This window comes from Pituophis catenifer, unplaced genomic scaffold, assembly GCF_029215685.1.
Source record: "Pituophis catenifer annectens isolate HBS135680 unplaced genomic scaffold, rPitCat1.0.hap2 SCAF_7, whole genome shotgun sequence".
Taxonomy (NCBI): Eukaryota; Metazoa; Chordata; class Lepidosauria; order Squamata; family Colubridae; genus Pituophis; species Pituophis catenifer.
This window is the reverse complement of record NW_027256887.1, coordinates 39,509,971-39,529,585: the sequence shown is the minus strand read 5'-3', so window position 1 is coordinate 39,529,585 and position 19,615 is coordinate 39,509,971. Positions and strand designations below refer to the sequence as shown.

The 19,615-nt window shown below is 40.8% G+C and overlaps 1 protein-coding gene across 2 annotated transcripts in view; it reads left to right on the top strand.

The window, feature by feature from the left end:
* Positions 1-2,308: 2,308 nt before the first annotated feature.
* The window catches only part of LRIG3 (leucine rich repeats and immunoglobulin like domains 3), a 92,807-nt gene continuing 75,500 nt past the window's right edge, over positions 2,309-19,615 (top strand). For both annotated transcript variants that reach the window (XM_070946748.1, XM_070946747.1), the window contains exon 1: positions 2,309-2,508. In XM_070946748.1, coding sequence (XP_070802849.1) covers positions 2,309-2,508 — 200 coding nt within the window. The remainder of the gene's footprint in view (positions 2,509-19,615) is intronic.

Here is a 19,615-nt window from a genome sequence, read left to right as displayed (position 1 = left end):
CGGTTTTTGGAGTTCTGATGGTGGCGACAGTTCTTTTCTTTATTTTGTGTGCGTTGGCACTCGATCCTGTCTGCGGTGTAGGACGGAATCGGCATGGCTCTCTGGGTTCGGGTGTCGTCGCTTTCGAAGTCAGGATGGGAGCGTGCAGGTCTTGAGTTGTTGGTTTGATTTCTTGCTTCCTCGTTGATGACTTGGAAATTTTCAATCTTGGCCCAAAAGCAGCAAAAAGCGTTTTCATTGCTGACTTTACTTGAGATTTTGTTAAATCATCATCACTTTCTGATTTTGGTTCATCTGAAGAGTTTGAGACTTCTTTTTCACTTTCTTCGTCTGATAGTGTTTTTCGCGCCAGAAATTTTGAACTGAGCGTTTTGATTGGCTCTGCTTCACTCTCTTTTGAAGTTCGTTGAAACCAAGATGGCTGCCATTCAAAATTTCGCGCGGGATCACATCTTTTCTTTTTTACAACGATTTTCTCAGTAGTCATTTCACTCACAGTTTTTTGATCTTTGGGTTTTTCTTTAATGGCGTTTTTCTCTCTCGCTGCTCCGCTGTTCCTCAGCATCTCCTGGAGGTCCGCGATGAGGCTTTCATCATTTTTCTGTCTTTTTAATATCTTTAATATCTCTGACCTGAGTTCGTTATTTTCTATTCCGATTTCTTCCTGGTCATTGTTTTCACTCATTAGTTCTTCTTCTTCAGTGGTGTATTCTTCGGATTCTCTCGAAATCGCGTTAGTGGATTCGTTGATCATTTCTTGATCAGTTTCTATTTCTTTGCTGTAGGCCCTGGTGTTGGGCCTATCTTTCTTGGACATTTTTAATTACTTATTGAGTCAATTAACCATCCTCTGCTACCAGCTTGTTGCAATATTTTTAGGATCAGACTCAATAAAGATAATAGAAGTTAGAAGTTTAAATATAGTTCTCTTTAATCATAGTAGGCATTCTATATTCGCTGAATATTCAAGATAGAAGCAAGCAAAATGGTGAGGGTGGCTCTATATATATACAAGGGGTGGAGCCAGGAATGGGAGTGGTAAGTTATGAATACATTAAAGTCCAAAGAATAAGTTAACCCTTGATGTTCATATATACTTTATTTACACATTAGAGAACAAGGCATTTACATCTGACAATTCTGTTCAGGAAAAGCTGCTTTAGAGTATAAAAAAGTTTATTTTGAGTGTAGCATAAACTGTTCCATCAGATTCTGAACAGAACCAAGTTATTAAATCCTTTTGTATGGTAACAACCCCTTATGTTAAAAATATACATTTAGTTTATTATATTACCCATTGATATAAATTATTTTTTAAATACAAATAAAAGAGCAGTTTATTTCTAGTATTCTTGGTTTTTTTTAATTAGGTTAAATTCTCAATAATTTAAGGCCCTTTGAAGCCCAGTTCTTTTTCTTGAATATTAAAGTGAATGTTTTAATGCCTCTATTAACACTTATTCATGAGTCATTGCCTTGCCAACACTCAAGATAAGAAATGCTGTGATGTTTTAAAACTTTCCAATCAAGCCCAGGTTCATACCAGCAAAAAGAGCACTTATCATTCAACTGCTATTGAATGACCTATATTTAGATGTTGAATAATTTAAATTTTGCAGGATCCAATCTGATTAGGTCACCAGGACCAGAGTTTTGGTCTATAAGCTTTTGGACTCCTGCTGGATCTCATCCTCGGGGAACTTTTTTCTCTCCAGAATGTGTACGCTGGGATGTTCCATGTGTAGTATTTATGTGGTGCCTGGTTTTGTGTGTCTTAAAATTCAAATCTTTACTAAAATCAATATATTGATTAGATCATTAAGATTGACTGGACCTTCAGTTTCCCTGTCACCTTTGTGCGCACGTTTGGTACGTTTGCACAAGAGGATCTGAGTTTCTTCCTTTGGCTTGAGATGGCTCCGCGGCTTTTGTTCGGGCGGCACTTGCCTGCAAAACGTTCCGTCCGATCGCCGCCCCCCCTGCCCCGGCCAGAACTAAACTTCCCTTGGGCGCCCCCGTCTTTCCCCAGTCAATCCGCCCCGCCCCGCCGTTTTGTTGTTATCACATGGCAGGGGGCGGACTCGGCCGGTCAGGGCAGGCGCTGGGAAGCGGCAGAAAGTTTGGCGAACGAGTAGAGTTGGTTGGACGGTGAGGAGACTTGCCCGCAGATTTGCTGGGGTGGGGGGGGTGAGGGGGGGAATGAAACGACACCTCCCAGCGCCCTGAGAGTGGCAGATCCCTGCCTTGACTTCACTCCGTTCGCCCAGCCCGAAAGCCCCAGGTGCTGAACGCGCGAGGGACTTCGAACATGGGTTCCTGTGTGCACCGCTGGGTGCTACAGCCGCCGCCGCCACTTTTAGGACTCCTGCTCTTCTGCTGCAGTCTATTCTTCTCAGGACTGGCCCAAGAATGCCCGGCTCCTTGCCGTTGTCTGGGGGAACGACTGGATTGCAGCCGCCTCAGACTGAGAGACCTCCCCGCGCTGTTTCCCAGCAGGACGGTACAGCTGTGAGTACAGGCGCTTTTCTGCTGTGGGGGTGGGGGGGGTGGGGTGGGCACTGGCAACGAGTCTGAGGCGCGGATCTCCGGCGCTAGGAGGTGATCAGGGTTTCCCTGCTGAGCCCTCTAAATAGAGGCGCTGGAGAGGATATTAGAACTAAGTTTTCAGCACTATGGTTCCCTTCCCCATAAACGTCTCCGCTTTCCATCTCTCCGGTCGACTTCTGCACCTGATCCTGGCTTCTGAGCTGTGGATGGAGACTATAGGTCAGTGATGGCTAACCTTTTTGTCACTGCGTGCCAAAAGCGGGGGGGGGGGGAAGCAAACCCTAGCTACCGCACCCTTTCTCTTAGTGGCGGCTGCAAAAAGAGCGGCAGGCCCAGTGATGCACCTCGCACCCTCCTTTTACCTACCAGTAACAGTGCGATGGTCACAGCAGGCCATCCCACTGTTCATGAAGCAGCTGCTTCGCTGGTGCCGCTCAAGCCTCTGCCTCCAGCAACCGTGGCCGCTTTTGCAGCTGCAAAAAACACAGGAGGTCCAGCGATGCGCTCCATGTGTTTCTGACCTCCTCGTTGCTTCCCATGCAAACAGCATGAGGTGAAGCGAGGTGGAAAAAGCGGGGAGGAACATGCCCCACATGCCCCACACACCCTACACGCACCTGCCATTCACACAGAATGCCCTCATGGAGGCCGCTACAGCAAAACCTAGTTACCGCGCCCCTTCTCTTAGTGGCGGCCGCAAAAAGAGTGGCAGGACCAGCACTCTTGCCAGCCCTAGCCCTGTTGACCCGCGACTGGGGGGGAGGGGACTGGTGCCGGAGCTCTGAGCAGTGGCTGGTGCGGGCTCTGTCTGCACAGCCATGAAGCGGGATCGGCGTGGCCAGTTCTTGCCCACAGCATTGCCGACTATGATAGGGTCAGAGCCACTGCCGGCCAATATCAGCAGCCCAGATTCGGTGACCTGGATGCATTGCCACCACTCAGGAGGAAGAGAGAGAGAGGAGGCGCTGCGAGAGACCCCATTTCACACATTCTTTTCCTCTGTGGTGTGTTCAGCTCACCGAATCTGGCCTGCTGATCTCGGCCAGCGAGGGGGAGTGGTAGGTGGGGGTGGCAGGTGGGGAGGGGTGGGCGGGAGAGAAATGAGACGGGGCTCCTCTTTTCATCTCTTCTCCCCCCCTTGCTGGGCATGGCAGGGCTTCCTGTCCCTCGCTTAGCCACCCGCCCCCTTTATTGATGCAAGTTGGAGGTGGCAGGTGGGGAGGGGTGGGGCGAGGAGAAACGAGACGCTTGTCTTACCTGACTTCCAGCTCTGTTGCATTTCTTGCCATTGTGTGCAGGGAAACAAGTTGTGCCGTAAAAAAAAAAAAAACTTCTCACAAATTCAATCAATTAATTCCAACTTCTCGAACTCATGAGACTTTTTTTTTACAACTTGTTTCCCTGCACACAATGGTGAGAAACGTGACGGAGCTAGAAGTCAGGTAAGACACACATCTTGCTTCTCCCCTGCCCCACCCCTCCCCACCTGCCACCCCCAAATTGCATCGATAAAGGGGGCGGATGGCTAAGCGAAGGGCAGGAAGCCCTGACATGCCCGGCGAGGGGAGAAGAGATGGCAAGAGGAGCCCCATCTCGCTCCATGCGTCTCGCTTCTCCCCTGCCCCACCCCTCCCCACCTGCCACCCCACTTGATAAAGAGACGGCGGGGAAGGGAAACAGCCAGGCTGTTGTTGGGGCGCATGGAGCAAGATGGGGCTCATCTTGCTGTCTTACCTGACTTCCAGCTCCATCGTGTTTCTCGCCATTGTGTGCAGGGAAACAAGTTGTACCGTAAAAATAACATTCTCGTGAGTTCAATCAATTAATTCCAACTTCTCGAACTTGCAATAAGTTTTTTTTTACAGTACAATTTGTTTCCCTGCACACAATGGCGAGAAACACGATGGAGCTGGAAGTCAGGTAACATGGCAAGAGGAGCCCCATCTTGTTCCACACGCCCCAAAATAATAAGGCCTCCCTGAAAATAAGGCCAAGCGCTTATTTCAGGGTTCAAAAAAATATAAGACAGGGTCTTGTTTATGGGGAAACATGGTAAGAAATCTATTATTGCATACACTTTAAACTGGAATATAATTTTTAACTTAGTAATTCACTTGTTAGTCTTTAAGGTGCCAGAAACTTTATTATTTGATTTGGATGTTATCTAGTGGCAGATTAAAATAACTATTTGGCAAGAGTTGCTTATCGTTTGAAAACTAAAGGGCAAATCTAAATTAGGGCCAGTACAAATTTTTAGAAGCAATAAGATCAAGAATACCTAATGTAAGGGAGAAAATAAATGCTATATTCACATGGATTTATTGTGAACACCATGACTGTTAATCAGCAGTTACGGACAATGGGAGCTGAAATCGAAAAATATTAATTTTCTCCCTATTTCTGATACAGAAAAAAATTCTATTTGCATTTAAACTAACTGGGTCCAGTATGGTTCCTGAGCAACAATCTTGCATGCTGAGAACTGTATGGGAAAAGTAAAGGATTCTAAATAATTTTTGTCCATGTGATTTTATTTAATTGCTCTATTGGTTTCTGTAATACACTACGCACCCTCTCCTTCTGACTTAGATTTCTGTTAAGAATGGGATAAATTAATATATCTATATTTCCTTGAGGGATGGACACAATAATTTTGATATTGTTTAATTCTGTAGGGATTTCTTATACAAAGGGCCTGGTGGCTCAGCAGACTGATAGCATTGTGATTAACACCAGCTGTCTGCAATTACTGTAAATTCAAATTTCACCAGGCTCAAGGTTGACTCAGCCTTCCATCCTTTCTAAGGTAGGTAAATTGAGGACCCAGTTTGTAGGGGCAATAAGCTGACTTTGTATAAATATACAAAAGTATGAAGGCTATTGCTTAACACATTGTAAGCCGCCCTGAGTCTCTGGAGAAGGGCGGAAAATTAAAAAAAAAATCTTAATGGTTAATATTTGTTTAAAGTCAGCAAAGAATTGAAATGTACTAGTGTTGTATAATTGTTCTGTATCTGTTGTCATTTCAATCAGTTCTACAAATACTAATTTTCTATTTCAGTTCAGAAGCTAGTAAAGAATTTAAAATAGGAAGTCTTTCAATTAGTTGTGGCTAATTCTGTTCAATTGGCTCTTCTGGAAATTGTCTTTGTTTATTGAAAAAAAAAGACACTGGTGTATTCATACCATATGGGTAAGTCATATGGGATCAACTATGTATGATTATAGTTGTAAATGTCTACTCAAATGTAAATTCCCCTGTATGCAGTAACTCTTGTTCCTAGTAAATATATGAATTGTAGCCTTAGAGAAAGGAAATTCAAAGAATGTAAACAGAAAATAAATATTTATTTGTTAAGTAACAAGTGATGTAAAGATTATCTTGAATAATTGGTTTTTTAAATACCTTTTTTTTTAAAAAAATCATTTTATTAAAAGCTATATGTAGATTGTAAATATCCAGAAAACTTCTAGATGATAGCAAAGAGGCCCAAAACCAGTCCCTATATGGTAAACCTAATTGTATACAACATTTGAACAAAAGCTTTTCAAGGTTTATTATAAGTATTGATTCGCAAAAGGTGCAGTATTTAAGCACTCTTTATCAGGCAAGATCTTTCTCCCTGATTTTTTTAAAAAACAAACTATACTAGAAAACCAAATGAGAGAGAAAAATTGGCAGATGTTCAACCATGTCTGTATTTTATTACAGATGGAATGTGGGAGTAGACTATAGACATGCAAATAGAGCCTTTTCAGGTGCTTTCAGTAGTGTCAGGTTGCACCAGGATTCTTAAGGATTTCTGGGAAGAAGAGACAAATATGCAATGTTTTTCCCCCCTCCCATTTCTGAAAATATAAAATCCAGCTGTCTGAATGTCTCCCAGTCCCACTGAAACACCTCAGGTACTTCTTAAGCAGAAAACAGAAGAAAACAGCATAGATGTGTCCATGAAGTCTTAAGGAGTCAGGTTTGATTTGAGGGATAGTTTAGTAAGGCAGTCTGGCTGTTTATGGATATTTTAGGTCTTTTATTTAGAAAGAGGAAAAGCAATAACCATATACTAGTTTTCCTGGATAACCAATTTCCTGGATAACCAATTTTACTTGTAAGAAACCAGTAAAACCAGCATAGAGATGTGTAGCTAATAATTCACTAATTAGGACTTAAAACTTAAAATAAAAATTCTTTTCAAATGGATGGTGGAGTAACCAAAATAAGAACAAGATACAGGTATCTTGGTGACAGTTAATTTACTGTCTGTTAAAACAAAGAGATCTTTTGTGGTTGCAGCACCAATGGAAGCTTTCTAATTGGATTTCCCCTGGAGAGGCAAATTGTCCATATGTACGTTCACATTCCTTTACAAGAAGTGTGAAAAATGGGCTCCACTTGTATAAATAAGCAGTCGGCCTTTTGTAAGAAGTCCTGCTGTGATCACTCATGGGGAGCTGTGTCACTTGTTCTTAAACTGACTGGGTAACATCTTTGTAAGTGCCATCAGACCATGTGGTCTTGTAGATTTTGTGACAAATTTCTTTTGTTAAAATTAAATACCTTCGGCAGTTACTGTTCATTGCTTGCTTTTCATGCCTTTAAGAAAAGCTAGCAAACTGGCTCTTCCTCCCCCCCTCCCCACTTGCCTCCTTTTGCTCTTGTCCCAGGAACCCTCAAATGTTAACAACTAAACAAAATTGGTTCTTGCTTTTAGTACTGATCATAGTTTACCCAGTTTGTGAGCAATGTCATGATATATTGGCAATAAATAGAAACCCTGGGTGATAAAAGAACAAAAAAGCATTTGGTTTGTTTTTGTATTGAAATCCTAGATTTTTCATTTAATTTAAGTTTTTAGTGAATAGAAAATGCTGATTACAGTGGATTTGATTTGTTAAACCTGCACACACTCATCCACATGCATATAACGTGTGTGTGTGTGTGTGTGTGTGTGTGAGAGAGAGAGAGAGAGAGAGAGAGAGAGAGAGAGAGAGAGAGAGAGAGAAGAAATAAAGAACACTAAGAGAAATTTACTTTATATATTTATTATTGATAATATAATTAGTCACAGTGTAACCCCACAATGTTAAGTTGAAATTCCAGGCCATTTTTTGAATACATAGGAAGAATGTTTCTTGAACTTAGTGGGATGTGTGCGTGTGTTGAACCATTAAGTTCAAGAAACATTCTTCCTACATATATTGACAAAGGCTTACCCTGTAAATATATGTCAGTTTTGCTCAGTTGAACCTTTTTCTTTGTATATCTTGGGGGGAGACAGCACTTTTTTATTTTCATATTCAGAGTTCTAGATAAAATAAATGCTGGATGGTTGGTAGTGTTGGAAGAAACATCCTTCTAGGTTCTGCTCCAAGTGGGGAAACAGACACTGGAAACATGGAGACTGCTTGGAAAGATGGTTTAATGGTGGACAGGATCACATGGCTTGAGTTCCTGAACAGAAAAGGGGCAGATACAGCGAGTTTTTCAGGTTTTATGCTCTCTTTGGCTTTGAACTTCCTGGGGCCCAGAAAGAGTATCCTGATTGGTTGTCAGACTCCCAGGGGGTGGGGGCCTTGCTGGCTGATGGTCACATGTGCTTCCCAGGTCACATGTGGTGAGTTTCTGCTGCTATTGTGTAGAGGGCTAATCCTATCTTTGGCAATTCCTACTATGGCTCTGCCTGAAGGAGGTAGATCTTTGTTATGTAGAGTAGACTGGCCCAGCCTTAATGGCCCATTGACAAAGGGTGGGGGGCAGGAAGGTGGGAGCTGCTTTGTCTGTAAAATATGCTTCTCATATTTCTCATCCAGGGAAATATAATATTCTGCCTTTTTCATATTTCCTAAAATATTTCACTCTTCCAGGAAAGGGGGGGTGCTAACTTCCTACAGTAGGAACAAATGTAAGTACAAATATTGAAATAATTATTTTTTAAATTTTGGAAGCTCTGAAGGTTCCTGGTTCTTGGAAGGCTGAAATTATCTTTACACGTTGTCAGCATTGTGGTTACTCTTATAATTGTGATTGACATAGCAAAATGGGTAGTGGAAAACAGCCAGTTTTAACACAGCTTTAATGTAGGCTTTCAGTAACGATATATGGATATACTAAAAATAAAGCTAAGACTGTTCAAAAGAAGTGAGTGTTTATAATAATTTATTTTTTAAAAAAATCTGCAGTCCAACTTTAGCATAGAGGTTTAAGAATTCATAAACACACTCCACATTTTAAGAATATAGCTTTTGTTAGGTTTAAAGTTTAGCAGCCATATGGGAAAAGAAGAGAAAATCTGAATAATTGCCCAACATCTTTGATGTTTTTCAGTTCTCTTTGGAATTTTAGATTATTTTATCAAGATTTCTCTAGGAATGTTAAGTCTGTCAGTGAGACAGGGAGGGAAATCCAAAGGATGCTTTCTACTAATGTTTGCATTACATCTCAGTATTTACATTTTCTAAATGCTCTAGTCCTTACCAGAATTGCTAGAGGGGGAAAAAATGTTTGGATAGTTTTCACAGCTGTTCTGCAGTATTTTCCAGACTAGAATCTGAACACAGCAGGCTGATTTATGAGTCACATTGGACCTGTGTCTTAAAACAGCTACAGCCTACCTCTTTGTTTTTTAGCTTTCCTTCTTTCTGCTGAATTAGCAACTCTAAAAGTCTCAGTGGGGATTGATTAAGAATATGTTGCTGGATTTGCATTTTAAATAACTAACTAGATTTCAGAATTTCCAAGAAAAAAGATAATACACTTAAAATGAATACACTGAGTCAATTCCATAAGTGTGCTTTGTGAAGAGTGTTTCTGAAATTACTGAGTTTTATTAACCTTGGGGCATACTATTAGGTTGCTCTATTTCTTTACCAACATTTTGTTCAGATTTGAGTTCATCATATATATTGTTAATATTTTCTGATAACAATGACTTGAGCATTTGAATAACATGGGTACTTTCTAAAAAATTTTCATTATTCTAATGCAAGAATTGTGAAGGATAAAACTAACATCTGTCCCTACATCTAAGGAAATGAGGAAATTCAGGAGTTGGTATTCAGAAGTTGAAGTAAGACTGAGGATTTGAATGAGGGTTTCTGTTTTCAGTCCCAACATTCAAATGCAACAAGAAATTATTTAATATTACATGAATGAAACTCAGGTTCCTGAGCTTTTTCCTCTTCATGATTCAGTGACAATAGTATATGCTTTCGTTTGTAAAAAAATGCAGTATCATGTGTAAAGCCAATTCAATCCTTAGTGTCTAATCTTGGCTTCTTACACTACATCATAGTTAGGATATGCATAGTTGTAAAGTTGTTGTAGTGGTGTTGAATCTAAAGCTTTGGTTCTTTTCTTCGGAGCCTTATGGGAAATTAACAAAGTGCTCTACATTTTCATTCATTTTACATATATATTCCAAAGAGTTCAACATCTGTCTAGATATGTACATAGAGGCTTGCTGCTGTGAAAAACTTCACTACGTTTCTTAATAAAAAGGCAATGTTTCAAGATGTCCTTTGCATTTTCCACATCCAGGAAAGCAAGGTCTCTGCATATTTCTCTGAAAAGCTTAAAGAAGAGTCTTCCTCTTTGGAAGATTGTACCAACTGATGGCATCTTTTTTTTTTTTTAATTGAAAAAGTTTTTCAAATACAATTTTTTCCCCCTTTCCCCCCCCCCGCTCCCTAACCCCCCCTCCCTCTCCCCTCCCCCCATGGCTTCTACAAGATGAAATCCAAATTAATATCACATTATATAATACTTTACCACCCTTTTACACCACCCCCTATGTGCTTAGCATTTCTTTCTAACATTATTATTATGTCCCCCGTATAATATACATTTCAAAACAGCATTCGGCTATAAAACTATATAATAGATTCTAATTTGGCATTTATTCTGCTCACAATCTACCCATTTCCTCCACCCCCATACATATATCTCTTAATTCAAATCTTTTAAGTATATTAATATCTAAACATAACATCCCTTTTCCTAAACTAAGCAGTCAGTAACGTTACCTATCACCTTATACCATATCAATTTTATTTCACTCACTTTCCTACAGGTCTACCATACATAATATATTTAATATCTTTATTCTTCTGCCCATATCACTAAAAGATATTTCCATATATAAGTAAAACCCTCATATGACTTTAAATTTGTATTCCATATAGTATCTTCTGTAATGTCTTTCAACTAGATTGTTAATTCCATCGACCATGTTAGGGTAACATCAAGTCCTGCTTCCAACAGTATTTTCAGTATCTTCAATTACCATCTGCCCCCATCATTAATAAGTATTTCTGTATATAAACCCCCCCCCCCGAGTGACTTTATACTTATATTCCATATGGTATCTTCTGTGATGTCTTTTGTCTAGATTATTAATTCCGACAGTCACGTTAGGGTAACAGCCAGATCATCTGCATGCCCCAATTCCATAGTTCTTTTGCCTTATAGCTCAACATATACGTAATCCATTTTTCAGAGAGTCCAAAATAGAAAGTTCCAATCCGCTCAATCACAGGCCATCTTCCACATCCTAAAAACACCAGCACTGCAGAGATCTGTTATTCTTCTCAAAATAGTATAAGTCTGTAATTTGCCTCAACTGTATTTTCATATATCAGCCTTCTATAAATCCCGCTTATTTTATTTAATCGTCTCTTAAATAACTGGCATTAGTCTGTTGGCTAAAAAAAAAAAAAAATTGTAGTTTAAAATTTTTTAGTTTTGTAGAACCTGCTTCTTCTTTTCTTAACTTGTTGTGGTTTAGGTCTCCACCCTGGTTGCCTTTCTAGGACCTGTATGTCAGCTGATTGAATTACATGCTGGTCTTTAACTTGATAAGACATCAAATCGAGATCCAAAGCCGCCTCTCTATTTATAGGTAATCCAGCTATAGCCTCTGAAGGAGAATCCAAAAGCGGCTCATCCAAAAAGCCCTCTATAACTTGTCGTTTTTCCATTACCTCCATCTCCATCTGCTTGACCTGAGTTTCAATCTTTTGTTCATTTTGCTTATCTTTATCCCCCTCCTGTATTCCTGACACTGATGACATACGTGGAGATGTTGGGCCCATTTTAAAAACCTTGTAGTAAAATTCTTCCGCTTTTTCAACAGTGTTTAATTGATATCTTTCTCCTTGATATCTCAATATTTTACCGACTGGAGCATCCCACCTAAATGGGATGTTTTGTTTCTTTAGCTCAGTCACCAAAAATCCAAAGTCCTTTCTATCTTTTAACATCTTGGACGGCAGCTCTTTATATATCCAAATCTTCATTCCATTCATTTCTAGCGTGGAGTTGAAAGACTTTTGCACAATATCATTTCTTATTCCTTTATCAGTAAAATAAATCACCACATCTCTAGGCAATTGTCTTTGTTTTGCCACCTAAGAATTTACTCTGTAGGCCTTATCAATCTTACAGAGTACTTCTTCAACGCTGACCTTTAAGATCACAGCAAGAACTTCAGCAGACATCTTTCTCAAGTCTCTGTTATTTTCCTGTATTCCTCTCATTCTGATCGCAAATTCCATGGATCTAAATTGCATCATTGTAACTTCATTTTCAATCCTTTGCTTTATATTATCTGCATTGTAAGTCTTGTGATCAGCTTCCTTCATTTTAGACTCTACTTCTGAGCTATTTTCTTGAATCATTGTCAAATCATTTTCAATTCTTTGTATTTTATTATCCAGATTATGAATCTTGTGATCAGCTTCCTTCATTTTAGACTCTATTTCTAAATTAATATCTTTATCCATCTTTAGAATTATTTCTGAGAAACTTTTCAAAGCTGTTACAATATATCGCTTCAGGTTATCATACTTTTGTTGAACCAACTCTTTAATTTCCTGTCTAAATTTTTCAAGATTCTGATTCATAATCTCATCATGTCTTGCCATCTCCTCCACAACAAATTCCTTTAAATCTTTCTGCATCTGCGAGCTCAAAAATTGCTTTTGTGATTTATAAATGGGGGAGCCCCCCCCCACACAGCTTGGTTGTCTGGCTTTGTCAGTTTTAACGCCATCCTGCCACACAAACAGACTCTTTTTAAAGCAAAAGTCTTCTCTCCACACAATATCAATATCAAGTCTCTAAGAAAGGAAGAAGCATAAAACAGAATTTTTTTCCTTCTCTTGTAGCCAGCGCTATTGCTAGATACTTTGTAACATATTAAGCCATTCAAACAGAAAGACTTTCGCTTTCAGCTTTCTTCTCAAGCCTCAGCCAGCCGCCATTTTAAACTTTTTTTTCCCCTTTTCACTCTTTCTTCATTCTTAAAATCAATCATAGGGTTGTTACAAATACTTGCGATTTAGAGTCCCAAATCCGGATTTCATCCTGCTTATTCAATCAATCTGTTAGTTTCGCTGATTAGGTTGGTCACATCGTCTAGCTCTGCAGAGCTCTCCCGCAGCCCGGAGCAGCGGCGAGCTGGATAGGGAGCCTCATCCTGCTTCCTCCCCAGGAGTAAAAAAAAAAAAACTCTGGGGACTTTGCAGAGGGCTCTACCTGCTCTCGCCAGCTCACCTCACATTTCCTTAAGGAAACGGAGTTTTTCGAGCCGCCTCCCAGCTGTAGGGGCGGCTCTTTACGGGCGGCGGGGGTGGTGGTCCCAAAAGACCGTCTAGCGACGACGGAAGCCAAACCGGAAGCCCGCAACTGATGGCATCTTAATAGGTCTGTCTTTTTAAAAGTGAAATGTGCATTTTTAATCTAGCCATTCTTAGTCATTTAAAATTTCCAGTGCTACTAGAGAACTGAAACCACTGGAGAAATTTTACTTTAAAACTGTGGTTTTAAAGAAGGGGGAGGCCAGAGGAGTGGGAAATGTGTGCTCCAGAACTTCAGTGATCCTGGTGCTTACTGCTAAATTACAAGGAAAGATTGATTCATATTATTTCATACCAGTTTAAGGATTTCTGTCAAAAATTGTTGAGATGCCAAAAAGAGATGCATTTTAAAACCTATTTTGTCACGAAGCTTCTTCAAAATTGACTTCAGAAAGGATCACCTGTATTTCAGCTCTTGTTTTGTAGGAATGTCTTTCTTCAAATGAATAATGTTTTCCTTTTTGTATGCTTCTACAAGCTAAAAATTGATTAAAATGGAAGGCCTATTAAATTTCTTGTTTAAGTATTAGTATTTATAACAGGGCCGGATTTAGATGAAAAGAGGCCGTAGGCTATTCCACTTATGAGGCCCTTTCACCAGTGGTGGGATTCAACTTTTTTAACAACAGGTTCTGTGGGCGTGGCTTAGTTGGGGATGTGGCTTGGCAATCATGTGACTGGGTGGGCGTGGCTAGCTGGTCACGTGACTGTGTAGGTGTGGCTAGCTCATCATGTTACCGGGTGGGCGTGGCTATGTGCATAGACTTTTTTCAGGGGGCTGAAAAAAGTCATTTCTGACTGGGCCTCGCACTTTGACCGGTCCTCACACTTATGACCATCCTCACATTTATGCTCGTGCAGCTTTCTTAACAACCATGTCACTCATTTCACAACTGCTTCTCTTCATCATGGTGACAAGATAGGGCAAAAACGTAAAATGTGAGGACAGTCGTAAGTTCGAGGACTGGTCAAAAGTGCGAGGACCAGTCAGAAATAACTTTTTCAGCCCTCTGAGTAGTCCATATGCATAAAAGGATATAGCAATAGAGAGGGATGAAGGAAGGGAAGGGAAATTAGAGTAGGAGGGAGGGTAAGAGAGGGAGGAAGAGAGGAGGAGAAGGAGAAAGGAAGAGGATGTCAGGGCGTTTATTAATCCCATGTTTGGCTCTGGGACTAATTACCCTGGTTTAGAGGAGGAGATGAATCAAGGCTTATTCCAAGTTGCAAATAATCTGAAAAGAAACGCGAGAAAGGTTTCTAATAAAACTCATTTATTTGTTATAAAGAAAATAAAACACCTCACTAACTAAGAAAAGTTAATTGTTACATTTTTGAAAGTAATTCGGGCCGGCTATGTCAGCCGGACCTTGCTGGAAAGAGAACAAAGGAAAGAGTGTGTGAAGCAAGTGAAGGAATGTGGGTGGATGGAAACACGTAGCTTACTGATAAGAAGTTGGCAAAGCTACGGAGAGTCTGACAGTCCAGAAATAATGAAGCTCAGCTGGCAAATAAAATAACGCAGTGACATTCCCCTTCTTTTGCCAGTTGAGCGAATATCAGTACATCATCAAATAAGGCACATCTTCTCACGCAGATACTCGTGTTGAGCTGCTGGAAGTGGTTTGTTGAGCATATCAGCAATTTGATCATGTGTAGATACATATTGCATTTTGACAAAACCTTTTTTCACTAAATGTTTTATGTTTTGGTAACGAATGTCAATGTGTCTGGACCTAGAACCTGTAAAATGAGATTCAGAAATATAAACCACCGATTCATTGTCTTCCATCACGGTGATCGGTCGGATCGGGTGTGTCCAGATATCTGTGACTAAAGCATCAAACCAAGTTAGGGAATTACATGCATCTGAAACACAAGCATATTCAGCTTCAGTAGATGAACAAGAAACAAAATTCTGTTTACGTACTTGCCAATAAACAGGACATCCATTTAAGAACATCATATAACCTGAAGTACTTTTACGTGATTTCTTATCACTTGCCCAATCAGAATCTGCATAACAACATAATTCTGCATAATCAGTATGTGTTGGTTCTAACAATAACTTCATGTGTTTGGTGTATTTTAGGTATCTCAATAATTTCTTAATACATGTCCAGTGAAACTGTTTTGCCTTACCTACATGTCGTGATAAGAGATTAACACTAAGTGCAATGTCGGGTCTGGTCCAACTACTGATGTATAACAGTGACCCAATGACTGAACGATAAAGTGTTTGATCCTCGAACTCAGGACTTTCTTCTTGTGTCAAGTTGTGAAAATCTGTTTGCATGGGTGTCTTTGTTGTGTTAGCATCTTTCATGTTGCAATGATGCAAAACTTGTTCAATTTTATCTTCTTGTGAAAGACTAAACCCCTTCTGTGTTTTTTCAATCTGAACACCTAAATAAGTGCTAATGTGACCTAATGATTTCAATGTGAAGTATCTCTGTAAAGCTTTGGCAAAAATTTCACTCATTTGCTTATTTGGACCAATATAAACAATATCATCAACATAAACAAGAACTATCTCATATGCATTGTTAGATCTTTTTCTGAACACGCACTCATCAGTTTCGGATTTAATAAAGCCCATTGAATTTAGTTTGTCAGTAAGACATAAATACCACATTAAACCAGATTATTTCAGACCATAGAGACTTTTGTTTAGGAACCAGGTATCCCCTTCTTGCTGTCGGAATCCTGGAGGACTTCTCACGTAGATCTCTTCGTCTAGGTCTGCATGTAGATAAGCCGTGTCAACATCAAACTGGAAAACTTCTAAACCAAGGATAGTTGCAGTTGCTAAAGCAATTTTTACACTCTCAGTTCTGACTGTCGGTGAGTAAGTATTTGTGTAGTCCTCAGGATAACGTTGAGCGAAACCCTGAGCTACAAGTCTGGCCTCGTACAGTGACTCACCATTTGGTTTCTTTTTGATTCTGTAGACCCATCGAGTGCCAATGACCTTTTTGTTTGCTGGAGGTTTTGCAGGTGTAAATACTTTAAGTTTCTTTAGACTGTCCATTTCAACCTGCATTGCTTCATACCATTTGTCTTGCTCTGAATCAGGGAGCTGCTTGATTTGTGTGAAATTATCAGGTGGAAGTGTGACATTGCAAATCAAAGGCAAGGGTGCTTTTGTCAGTTGCCAAGAATATCGTTGTGGAGGGATCCCTTTTGTGGCCCTCTTGGAACATCTCGGAACAACTGTCCAGTCTTCTTCTGCTTCATCCTCGTCCTCACTTTCGTCGCTAGCGTCAGCATCCGCGGCTTGCGAAGACGGAACATCGGGTTGAGAAGAATCAGTGGAATCTTGATCATCAATCTGCGTGGCATCAGCAGTATCATCTCTGGGAAAATAAACTCCAGGATCATTGGAATGAATCCTGGACCAGTCAATATCTTCTTCAAAATTAGCAGATTGGGAAATCACAATTGCATGTTTAGAGTCAATAAATTTGCTCCACTTTGAATTATCATCAATACCCATAAATCTCAGTCTTTTTGCTGCTGGACCTCCTTTTCTTCTTTGAGCTAAGGGAATGTTCACCATAGCATATGAACCAAAAATATGGATGTTTTTAAGATCAGGCTTGTAGCCATACAACATGAAGAAAGGAGTCTGATTTATTACACTGCTCCAAGTACGGTTGACAATGTAATTTGCGTACTTGATAGCTTCACCCCAGTATATCATATCAAGGTTGGCGTCTTCTAGGAGACAACGCATCATGGTTTGCAGTACCTCTCCGTTGTGAGCCGATGTGTCAGGGGGTGAAGTCTGATGAATAATTCCATTCTTACGCATCCAGTCCTGGAAACGCTGAGACATGAACTCGGCACCACGATCACTCTGGATTCTGGCGACGCGAACTTGGTGTTGGGTAGAAACAAGGGTTGCAAAGTCTTTAAAGATCTGAAAGGTCTCTGATTTTTCTTTCATAGGATACACATATCCATATCTAGAGTAATTATCAACAATTGTTAAAAAATATTTTCTACCACCAAATGATGGCGGGAATGGACCAACTATGTCAATGTGAACCAAATCAAAAATGCGTGTTGACAGGCGTGTAGCGCGTTTGGGAATGGCTGCTGCTTTAGATTTTGCCTTCTTGCATACAGCACAATCCAAAAACACCTTACACCCCTTTAGATCCAAACCTTTTGCGAACTCCGGCATCTTCCTAAGAACACGGAAACTGGCATGCCCCAATCTTCTATGCCATTTGTGGATACACCTGGAATGCAAAGGTTTACCAGTTAGTGAATTCTCAACATTAACATTTTTATGCGGAACCTCAGGCTTGCTCTGAGCAATCTGTTTACCAATTCTATTTTTGTTGGCTTTAGGAGCCTTAGGAATAGCAACAGGATCTCTCTCTGGAGCATCTCTCTCTGGGCCTGTGCTCTCCCTTTTTGGAGTTTGCATACTTGCCTGTGTTTGTGTTTTAGGCTTTGGCTTTAAGTAATAAACACCACCAATTAATATGGTTTCAGCAACAATATCTCCATCTTTAACTATGTAACTTGCTTTTTCAAGGTGGTGAACTTGGAACTTTAACATTCTAGACAAGTGATACTGACTAAGCAAATTACTGGTTGCTGTTGGTATGTAATAAACATCAGGAATGAATGCATCGAGCTCTTCAACATAAACAGTTCCTTTTCCTTTGACCTGACAAGGATGATTTGAAAAAGAATAAAGTTCACGTAGTTCTGGTTCAGGCTCGTGCATTTCTGTGAAAAGTTCCTTTCTGTAGGTAACATGCAATGCTGCACCACTGTCCAAAGTCCACAGGAGTCGTCTATCGTACTCTGGTTGAGGTTGTGGATCATTGGTTAAAGCCAGTGTGGCGAGTGGAGTTTGTGGATCACGCCGGGGACCACGACGACCTTGTCTACCGCCTCTGCCTCTGCCTCTGGAATCTGTTCCTCTGGGCTGGTACGTGACGGGAGCTGGAACTCGTTGGGGACAATCCCGGGTGGCATGTCCCACACGATTGCAGGTGTTGCACCTTGGCATCCTTGGAGTGTAGGTCCTTCCTCGGAAGGGGCGCCTAGCTGGAGCTCTTGATGCGGGTGGTCCTCTCAAGTGTGGCGTGGCCAACATGAATGCCTCTTCTTCAATCAAAAGTCTACAAACATTGTCCACTGTGCGTTGAGCAATAGGGACTTGGTTAATTTTTGTAACAGCATCTTTCCATTCATAATTCAAAGAGTTAATAATGATGCTGATCATTTGAATATCTTCAATGTTATGGCCTCTTTTTCTCAATTCTGTTCTCAGACCTTTCAGTTTGGTCAAATGTCCTCCAATTTGTTCACCAGGTTTCAATCTCGAACCGTGGAGTTCAGACATGAGTAAACATGAAGATTCAATTGAGATAGGCCTGTAGCAATTTTCCAGTTCAGCCCAAATTTGTCGGGCTGTTGTATTTGGTGGAAAAGTGACCTGCAGTTCAGTATCCATGGACATCAATAATGTTGTGCGAGCCCTTATCTCTAAATCTCTTATTGCAAAGTCCCATGGTTGAGCAGGTGGGTTAAATACCATACAGTGACTGCCTTCTCTAAGAAGCAATAGTGTAATCTCACTGACCCAGGCTTTGTAATTGCGTCCTGACATTTTTAGTTTTGACTCACCAGTTAGTGGAGAGACAGAAAATGCTTGGTGAGGAGCCTGCACTTGGTATGCTGGCTGTGCTGGCAGAAATGCCTGTGGTATTTGCTGTGCCTGTTGTGGACCTAAAAATGGTCTTGGTTGTGCCATTGGAGGTGGGCCAGGAGGTGGCCCTATTTGCACTTGTGGCTGGGGCACATATGCAGGCATTTGTAGCTGCTGTGGCTGATGCACTGGAATCTGCTGTGATCCAGTTGCCATTTGTGCTTGAGCTGCAATATTGGCATGACCTGCTGGAGATGCAGTCATTTGCCTTTGCTGCATAAAGTTTAATTGTGTTCCATCTAAAAGGACACCAACACCACCAGGGGGTGTTTGAGTTTGGGCCTGTGGAAACACTTGTGGCATTTCAGCTTCTTGTAGTAAATTACTTTTGCCAGCAGATGGTGCTGCACCTTTGGGCAGCTTTGCATACGGGGCATTGTATGCTTTAGAGTAGGAGTGGTTATGTAAGACATGTGTAACTTGATCAGGGAGACTTTCATGTGACGTATGCAGTGCTCTTTGCCTTAATTGGCCTGACACAGAATCCACCAGGGGGAGTGTCTTTGGCTCTGGAGAAGAAGGCAATATGGCGCTTTTTGAAAAATTTGAGTTATTTCCCTTATCTTGCTCAAGCATAGATATAGCCATTTTTGCCTGGGATAGCTGCTGTTCATAGAGTTTTATACGGTCACGATAGTGCTTTAGCCTTGCATTGAGCATTACAAATTCAGAAGGTTCTGGGAAGACTTTTTCAGAGCTTGG